Source organism: Dipodomys merriami, unplaced genomic scaffold (assembly GCF_024711535.1).
Source record: "Dipodomys merriami isolate MVZ:Mamm:240054 unplaced genomic scaffold, mDipMer1.0.p SCAF_7, whole genome shotgun sequence".
Taxonomy (NCBI): Eukaryota; Metazoa; Chordata; class Mammalia; order Rodentia; family Heteromyidae; genus Dipodomys; species Dipodomys merriami.
Window position 1 is genome coordinate 56,691,083 of NW_027206290.1, and position 10,088 is coordinate 56,701,170.

The 10,088-nt window shown below is 39.3% G+C and overlaps 1 protein-coding gene across 3 annotated transcripts; it reads right to left on the reverse strand.

Moving 5' to 3' along the window:
• Positions 1-311: 311 nt before the first annotated feature.
• Positions 312-9,860, reverse strand: Snrpb2 (small nuclear ribonucleoprotein polypeptide B2). 3 transcript variants are annotated; one of them, XM_070006708.1, is made up of 7 exons: positions 9,722-9,860; positions 8,224-8,312; positions 7,612-7,784; positions 4,309-4,449; positions 3,250-3,300; positions 1,574-1,662; positions 312-683 (listed from the first exon to the last, which is right to left on the reverse strand). In XM_070006708.1, the coding sequence occupies exons 2-7, from the start codon at positions 8,285-8,287 to the stop codon at positions 524-526; spliced, it is 678 nt and encodes a 225-aa protein (XP_069862809.1). In that variant the 5' UTR covers positions 8,288-8,312; positions 9,722-9,860; the 3' UTR covers positions 312-523. The 3 variants fall into 3 exon arrangements, with proteins under 3 accessions (XP_069862809.1, XP_069862808.1, XP_069862810.1); XM_070006707.1 differs by having other exon boundaries at positions 8,224-8,324; positions 9,722-9,859; XM_070006709.1 differs by lacking the exon at positions 9,722-9,860 and adding an exon at positions 8,458-8,489.
• Positions 9,861-10,088: the final 228 nt, after the last annotated feature.

The window sequence follows — 10,088 nt, forward strand, 5'->3', positions numbered from 1 at the left end:
AGTTTTATGAAATCCTTAAAATCAGCAAAATATTATGCTCATTGCTTTGGAGAATACAAATATCAAATTAAACCCTGCCTGCCTCACTTTTATTCTAATGTCTAGGATAATCATTTTAACTACCACTCTAATAGACGTTTACTAGTTGGTATGATCTAATTCTCTTGAGCTTTTGTTAAAATGGATCAATGGTGCTGTATCATTAGTTGCTCCCAAATAGAAAAAAAACTATTCTAATTTTATGTATCTTAAGATGTGTTCTGGAGTAAGTACCTGATAGGGCAATGGGCCAATAAACAAAGCACTAAATATGTAGGATACAAATAAGTTTATTGTACAAAATTAAGGCCTTAATATTTCACAGTTAACTGAAGCTAAAGAAAAACTGGATGATTTTTTTTTAAATGTCACAACAATTTCACTTTCAGTCCTTTCAACTTCAACTTTAAATGACCTGACCAAATGTTATCAAAACAAACACTACAAATAGTGCCAAGTCCTTTAAGGAAGACTATCCCAAATGTTATTTCTTGGCATAGGTGATCTTCATGGCATGGGACGGTGTGATCTTGAAACCTTGCAAAGCATCCCTGGCAGCTCCGGCCTGCCCATCATTTTCAAATTCAACAAAAGCAATGTCATGCCTCCCAGGTACCAGACGGACTTCCTTGAAACCAGGGAACCTAGACAACAAAAGGAATTCACATAAACACACAAATGCATAAACACTTGTTTTTTTTGTCTGGGTTTTTTTTTGTCAGTTGTGGGGCCTGAACTCTGAGTCTGGGTACTGTCCCTGAACTCTTCAGCTCAAGGCTAGCACTCTACCACTTGAGCCACAGCACCACTTCCAACTTTTTCTGTTGATGTGGTGCTGAGGAAACAAATCCAGGGCCTCATGCATGCAAGGCAAGTACTCTACCACTGAGCCACCTTCCCAGCTCTCTAAACATGTTTTATGTTTAAATTTGTTAAGTAACTTCACAATTTTGGTCCAGGAAAAGTAATCATACCTCACTAAGTAGCCTGAGTAAGATACAAGAGGTAAATATAATTGCTACTATGAAATGCAATTTCTATCTTTATCATCCTATCCTACTATCATTTCCTATTTTACTCATCCTGTAGAACTAATCATTCCAACAGAGGAAATGAAGGTTTTTTTGGTTGGTTGTGGGGCTTGAACTCTAGGCTTGGGCACTGTCCCTAAACTCTTCAGATCAAGGCAAGTGCTCTACCATTGGAGCCACAATGCCACTTCTGGTTTTCTGATGGTTAACTGGAGATAAGAGTCTCACAGACTTTCCTGCCCAGATTGGCTTTGAACCGCAATCCTCAGATGTCAGTGTCCTGAGTAGCTAGGATTATAGGTGTGAGCCACCAGTGCCCAAGAGAAATGTCGTTTTTATTTGCAAAATCTGTAATCTGGCTTCAATCTATGATTACTCCCAACACAACTAAAATCAATGAAGCTGCAGGAACTACTGCTGTTGGGGATGACAAATGGACATGCCCCTTGCACGTGCTGAATAGCCATGAGGCTCAGAGAGCAGACTTGTTTATGGAAACTTACTGATTGAACAGCATGGACAGCATCATCTCATTAGTCTCTTCTGGTAAGTTATTAAGGAATAAAATATAGTTTGGAGGGTAATCAGGGACCTATTTAAAAAAATAAAAGATAAGTTAGCTTGTAAGTATAAAGAGCATTTTAAGTCATTTGCTTCTTATATTAAAATCTGAACTTCAGAGAGCATTAGTTCATACAGACCAGTAGATTCCCAAGACTAAAGCTGAAAATAATGCCTAAGGAGAAAAAAATACAACCTAACAGCCACTAAGCAAAGCAGACATTCAAGTCAAGATATCCAAAGCTGGTTACAATCTTATTAAAAGTTCTAAGTATTTAATTAAAATAATATTTACAGTGGAAGCATCTGGAGGTCAGTCATAATTTGAGGATTTTGTCACATGGAAAAATAAAAGCTCCTAATGACACTAAAGAAGAAGCAATGTCACCCCATCCTCAAGTGGAAAAGTTACTATACTCCTAAACTCAGTTACTCCATTCCTCTGCATTATAGTTTAGTATCACATTAAGAAGAAATTTTAATTAGAATGACTACCAATGGGAATTGGTACCTAGGGACTTTTAGTTTACTTTTGCAAGTAAATGCCAAAGTACTTATTAAACAAACATGATATCAGACATCAATCTATTATTATCAACAGATTATTATCTATTGATGATCTCCTCTGAGACTATAGGCAGGTATTAGGAAAAAATCTCACATATTAGAGTCTCTGTTCAAGCCAGTTTGATGGAAAGAAAGGTGGTTCACAATTAGTGAATATCTCAAAGCTTAGAGAATAAAGTGCTGGCACTTGTGAACTGAACTATAAATGCTAAGAGTTTAACAAATGAAAGGAGATAATCAAAAGGAAATGCAAATAATTTAAAACCAGAGGAAAAATACTCATTGGTACAAAATATCTGGATATAGGATCATTCCAGGCTGGCATCCTGGGGAAAAACATTAGCACATAATTGTGAATTTCTATTTGAAACATTTACTGAGAAGATTTGCTAAGAATTTTCTAAAACATTTACATAGGAGGCTTAAAGAAACAAGGTTGAAATCCATTTGTGCCCAGGCAGTGAAAGTTGGCTAACTAAGATAGTGCTGCCCTGAGACAGTCTATAAGAAAAGCTAAGATACCTAGACTGGACAGAGCTCCTCACCAGTTTGTCAGACACATGTATAGAAGCATGAGCTATGCACTGCAGAGAAAACAAAAATGTTTCCTAGCACCTTTCTGTTTCCAATCTGTCATTCTGATTTTGTTGATTCATTACAGGAAACAAAGAATAAAGGCCAAGTTTTGTTTCTTTCCTTTTAAAAATATTTAAATGCCCTGCATTTCTTATACTCAAGTGATCTAAAACTTAATGTATTGTGTCTAGTGGGTGGAATCATTTTGCTTTTGAAGACATGAAATTTATTTTACATAAGTGTTATAATTTTTGTGATTTGTTCTTAACTTTTGGCCAGGCAGGTCCTGAACTCCAATCCTTCCAATTTTTGCCTCTCAGTATTACAGGTGTGGGTCATCATGCCCTATTTTTTGTTTGCCTGTTCATTTATGGTGGTACTGGTGTCTGAACTCAGGGCCTCAAACTTATTAGACAGGTACTTGAGCCAGTCCATAATTATATTTACTGTACGTACCACAAGGAAAAAATATTACCTGAGGATTTGGTGTTGAATTTCCTTGGGAATTAGCTGAATTTAGTGTTCCCTAAACAAAAGAAACAGCAAAAGTTAAAATTTCCAGTCCCTCAGAAAAAGCAATAGGTATTTATAACTACTATATAAATATCACATCAATTTTAAAATTTATTCCATTTAATTTCAATGAATGTACATCTTAATTGGCTCAACATTTATGTATGTACTTAGCTTTCTAAAAAGGTAAACCCAAAATGTAACCTTTAAGCTTTAAAATGGAAAAAAACCATAATCTTATGACTAATCTTTTATTTTTTCAACACAATTGCTTATAAGCATTATACTCAGCAAGAGATTTCTAACCAATTTTCAATCCAGAAATAGCATTCCTGAATGATGTCACTTTTGTCTTGTAAATTAGATTTTACATTCCTGAACTGTTCAGAAAGAAGCTTTGAGCAGACTGTTCAACGTAATAGTATCTACAGTATTATTTAAGGATAGAACTTGAGAAATAAGCCAAATGGTATGAACATATTCTGGTAAGCTGGAAAAAGATGGAATTAACATCATGTAAACTAGAATAAAATTGTTTTGTAAAGTTTTTGTTTAATTTGTTGCTTAAATACAAATACAAGCCAGAATTTTTTGAGCTTATTCTTTGCAGCTTCTGAAAATTTCACCTTTTAAACACACATAATAGCTGGGTACTGGTGGCTCATCCTAGCTACTCAGGAGGCTGAGATCTGAGGGTCATGACAAAGCCAGCCTGGGCTGAAAGTTCATGAGACTCTTATCTCCAATGAACTACTTAGAAAAAGCCAGAAGTGGAACTGTGGCTCAAGTGGTAGAGCACTAGTCTTGAGCAAAAGAAGCTTGGGGATAGTGCCTGGGCCCTGAGTTCAAGCCCCAGGACTGGCCAAAAAAAAAAAAAAAAAAAAAAAAAAACCCACACATAATGTACAATAACAATCTTCAAAGATCATTTCATCCCTTTATAAGACAGGCATCCATCAACTTTTTAATACCAACAAACAAAAAAAAAACCGCAACAAAACAAGAACTTTACATATCTTACCTGTCCAGGCTTTTTGTTTGCAGTTGTTGCAGCCTGCTCCACAGTTTTAGCTTTCTTTTTTTCCTTTTTCTTTTCTTTGTCAGCAAAAGTACCACGCATTTTAGATATTATATCAGAATCTGTTTTAGCATATTGGATTCGCTGTTTTAATGAAAACATGTTACTTCATTAAGTTGAAGGTGGTTACACTAGTTTCAAATTCTATTACACAAATCTACTCTACAAGCTAATTTTAAACACATACCTAAGGATGTGAGGCCACTTACTAGTATACAAAGTGACAAATTTACAACTAAGGTAAGTACATTCAACTGTGTTTATTAAAAGAAAAAAACCACTGAAATGTCTGTACCACTGCTTCCCTCCACTGTATAAGGGAAAACTGCTGGAAATTTGCCTGCCTCATACCAGTGACTCCCAGCAGCTCTGGCATGTGATATGTCTAATGGCTAAATACTGAAGACTGGGAATGACTTTTCTCTCAATCTATCATTTTTTATTTAGTAACTCAAATTTTAAAATGCTTTAAGAACAAAAAAAACAGCATCCCAACCAGTGCAATGAGACCACTTGCTTATTCTTATTATGCCAGAGCCAGCAGGAATGGTAGGCACCTGTAAAAATGGAGAGGCCTTCAAAAACAGTCTGGCCTGGTATTTCATCAAATAGTGTGCAATCCAACTTCCCATGAAGCTTTTAAAAGTGCAGATTCAGCCACAGCAGGCCTAGGGAGAAGTCTATGGTTTTATACTTTTTTTTTAATATTTATGTGCATTTTAAAATGTACCTTTCCCACAGTTTAATTCTAGTTGCTGTTCCCACAAACTCATTATAGAAAAAATTAGCTTTCCTTTTTTTCCAGTGCTGAGGATCAAATGCAGGTAATTGCCTGTGCTAAGTCTACCACTGAGCTACATCGCCAGTGGTTCTGCACTTTGCCCAAGCACAAATGGCACGGTGGTGCTCTAGCCATAGATACCAACTCTGAGGAGTGTGAAGGTCCAGAATGTTTCTGCCAATGAATTAAGCTGTTGTCAGGATACACAGACTTCCATTCAACCAAGCTGAAAGTGACTATCTCTCTGATCACATCAAAACATAACAGCCTTTTAAATTACTATCTAAAATTGTGTGCCATGGCTAAAACTTGATCTTGATCTGGAGAAAACAAAAAAGCAGTTCACAGTATGGATTAGAAGGAAAGTAATTTGTTAAAACCAACAACAACCCCTTTCCTTTACTTCTGTTAGAAACAAATATCTGGAGGGGAAAAAAAAAGGAAAGCAGGCCTAGCACAGCACCTCAGAACTCCAGGTGTAGACTGCTAGCCACAGCATCTCTAAGAGTATGTATCCCAGAAAGCAGCCCTGCCAATCTTCCCAGCATGATCTAAACCAAGGAGACAGGCTAATGACTCAGACTAAATGATGGCCTCGTCCTAAGGAGTCTCTCCCAACTTCTTTGGGTCTTCAGTCTTGCCTCTGACCTGAACAGACCTTGGTAACCTGATTTGTCTGTCCTTATGGCAGTTAATTGCGAGAATATCTGATCTTAACAGCTTTAGGCTGACTAGTCTAGACCAGTAGTTTCCAACCAAGAGCCATTTGTCCTGCCAGGGGAGAGCTGGCATTATCTACTTATTGCTTGCTATCATGCTTCTGACATCTAGTTAGTAAAGGCCAGGGGTGCTACTAAATACCCTGAAATGAACAGAAAGTACCCCAACAACAAAGAATTATTCAAATTGTCAAAAGTGCCATTGTTGAGAAACACTGATCTAGACTAAATACCATAAAATATGAAAGATATCATAACAAATTAACAAAAAGGTAAGAATTACATTTTTCAAGGATTCATGACATAAGCCTGTAAAAAAATACCTCTATTTACTAAGGCATTTGGGGTATTAAATAAATACATCTTCATAAATCACAAAGAGTAATTTTGTTCTGAGTTACAAATCAGAGCAAATTTCACTTACTGCTGATCTGGTATGTTGGAATTACAACAGAAGATCAACTAAAAGCACTTAAATATACACAAAACAGCTCACAGAATTTCATCTGTCCTTTTCCAGGATGCTGGAGATTTGGCAGTCCTTGCTAAAGAAAAGGTCTTCAAAATATCTTCAATACAGAATAAGATCAGGCCTTGGCTGGCTCTCTAAAATCCCTTCAAATCCCATTTCAGCCTCAGGGATAAAAGCAGTTTGGAATTTGGAAAAAGCTGCCAGGGTACAGTGTGTTCACTAACACGTGCAGGACCCTTGCACTACACTGTCTCCACCTTTATTCAGTCTTCTACCACCCTTGACTTAGACCTCCTCAGTTCCCTCCTTCAATCTGTCTCCTGTAATACAATCTTCAGCCAACAACTAAATGTAAATCTGTCACTCCAAACTTTAAGACTCTTCAAGAACTCTTCAAGGCTTAACTTCTACACAAGTAATTCATAAAACCTGTAAATATAAGTTGGACTTTTCTGTAGGCCACTGCTTTATTAAGACTACATCACAGTTTCTGGAATGTAGTATTTCCCTGAAGTATCTTGAAACTTTGGTCTGGATTTCCTTTTTGACCTGTGATATTTTTTGTGTCATTTTACAAGTTTACGAACAGGTTTCTTTATGTTATCTGGCTTGCTACTAGTTTCTGTTACCCCCTCCTTTGTTTTTCCCCTACCATTTCTTCCCTTCCTACCTCCCCAACTCCCCACTGCCCCCTCCCAGTTTCTGGTGTTTTGTTTTTTTGGTCAGTTGTAAGGCTTGAACTCTGGGCCTGGGCACTGTCCCTCAGCTCTTCAGCTGAAGGCTAGCACTCTACCACTTGAACCACAGTCTCTGTTCCTCTGATGTTTTTAAGATAAGATCCCTCACTATGCTGCCGTCATTTTTTTTTTCCCCTGTCAATTGTGGGGCTTGAACTCTGGGCCTAGGCGCTGTCTCTTAGCTTTTCAGATCAAGGCACACAGCGCCACTTCTGGTTTTCTGGTGGTTAACTGGAGATAAGAGTCTCACAGAGCTTCCTGCCCGGGCTGGTTTTGAACCTCGAGGTCTTAGCCTCCTGAGTAGCTAGGATTACAGGCATGAGCCACTAGTGCCTGGCTCTTTTTTATAAATGTTGTATTCTCAATATATTTTGGTTTTCCCCAGTGTACTAGTATAAATACATACACAAAAAATAAAATCAAACTTTCTCTAATAAAACAATTTAAAGCACAAAGCAATAGCCACAGCTTTAAGTCTGTATTTATAAATCAATTGCATCATTGAAAATGACTGAAGTGAAAATAGGATTGGCTCACCATTGGTTTGCCATAAAATGGAAATCCTTGTAACTGTCGCAAAGCATTTGTAGACGAGCCCAGTTCCTTAAATATAACAAAGGCCTGCCCTCTCATCTTCATAGTCTTCAGAGCCACGATATCTACCACATGCCCAAACTGAGAAAATAGGGCATACAAGGATCTCTTCAATTCTGTTCAAATAAAAAGTTATGAATCAAACAATGACAAAGTTCTTCAAAAAAAGGACACTGCAGTGAATGCCCTCCAACATTCATTTATACAGTTTGGGAGTGGAGGTGTGTCTCAAATGATTGAGAGCCATCTCCGCAGCCTTGAGCAAGAAAGTTGGGCCCTAGTACTAGCTCACATGCACATACATATATGCATACATACACACAAACCCTCATTTACACAGTTTTAATAAAAACACATACCATTCACATTATTTAGAAAATTATTTAAAACCATTATGAATGAGAACAGAATCAGTCAGTCTCTACTTATTCTTACTTTTAAAAAGATTTAAAATTCCTATAGGAAATGGGGTAAGTCATTATTTCAGGTGCTAAAGAGAAGATGAGCAGTTCAGTGGCAGTATAATTCTTAAGACAGTAACGAAGAAGCATGTACCTTCTTTTTTAATTTTGTCATTCATATTGTTGATATAAATGGTATGATTTGGTCTGATATCCATGTTTGGGTCAAATTCTTTAACTCTCCTAAAGAAACAACTAAAAAATAGAAATCTGTTATGAAGAGGTAGAATTAAAACAAACTGGAGTAAGGCATAAAGATATGAGATAAAACGTTAATTTTTCAACTATCTTTTAATCTCAAATGTCAGAAGAAATCAGTTGGCAGTACCTGTAGCTCCTCACCAGCACATACCAGCCCTCCTTTCAAGACAAAAGGAGAATAATTTTTAGTCTCAAAACTTGGTAGAACACCAGTGCATAGACAGGTTTTTTTTTTTCAGTTATACTATTTGGTTCAAGATAATACATTTTTCTTCCCTTCCACTACAGCAATTGTATACTGTCTTTCCATCTGCCCAATGAAGTAACTTTTCTTTTTCAATGAAACTACTTAAAATGTAGAAAGGAAGACAAATGAAAAATAAATTGGCAAATATAAATTCATTAAAAATAATTAAACTGGAGTATTAATGAAGTTTGCCATATACTTTATAGGTTCACTAACAAAGCACTTTCATATCTCTATTTTAATTTATATCAGTTTGAGCTCAGACTCTAGTACCCATCAGATCTGAATTTAAACTGCTTGCTAGATGCTAGTTCCTTCATCTCTTAGGGCCAGATCTATAAAATGAAGACAGTAAGAGCACCTATCCAACAGAACACCTGAGACTAAAAGAGACACACATTTCGCAGATCTTGTACCATCAATAAACTCCTAAAGTGACTGCTGTTAATAGTTATGGCAAGTTGAGAAGCAATGGTCACCCAGCTAACAGGCACCAAGCCTTGGAATTCAGCTCTTCCCTCTTCCTCCGTACTTTTCCATCACACCTGCGGTACTATTTCATATGGATGTCCTATAGCGTTTCATATGTGTATTTTACATGTCCCATTTGCACAGATCTTACTGCAGATTGGCGCAGCACATACTCTGTCTCAGAGAGACTGCACGAACAGCACCGGGTGATAGGGGGAAGGGGTCCGGCCGAGCCGCCCCTGGCGCAGGTAATGCCCTAAGGGAAACGCTTTCCCAAAGGGAGGGGGGCTGGGGCCGCCAAACCGACCCCTGGAAGGAACAGGGCAGGGTCCGGCTGCAGTCGGGGGGGACAGGACAGAGCTGAGTCTCTTGCAGGATCCCCATGTGTGGCTTGATGGGGGGCTGATTTGAGAATGGGGGTGCCCCACAGTGCTCTCTTCGCCCCCCCCCCATCCATGCGGGCTGGAAGACACTCGGAAGCACGAGCCCCGGCGCCCAAGCAAGCTTCCTGCCCCTCGAGACACCGGCACAGCTACACCCAGGGCGACTGGGAAACCGGACCGAACCCCCGGGGGGATGGGGGGTGGGGGGTCTACACCCGCGGCCTAGCAGGGCCAGGCGTCAGGCCTCCAGCCCGGCGCGGCCCCCAAGTCCACTCCGCGGCCCGACCTACCTTCGCGACTCGTCTGCTCAGGTGTAACAGGAAGGGGGCGTTATTCGAAGTGTGGAAAACCGCCAAGAAACGCTCCACGCCACCAGCGGCGGGCGTCTTCCCCGCACGGAAAACGGGACGGAAGTGGAGCCCGGCACCGGAAGCACGTTCTAGGCTCCTCAATCGATCGCCCGCAAATCGAGGAGCCGAGCACCGAGTCGATCGATGTCGCTAGGCCGCCTGCGGCCACTGTTCAGCGTCTGTCTTTGCGCGTGCGCACACCTGGACACCGGCTATTGCAGAAAGGAGAGGTGGAATGGTGTGGGTTCTGGCGAGGATGCTGGGGACGGACATGCTTTGAAGAAAAAGGGAGGGAAACTATTTCCCT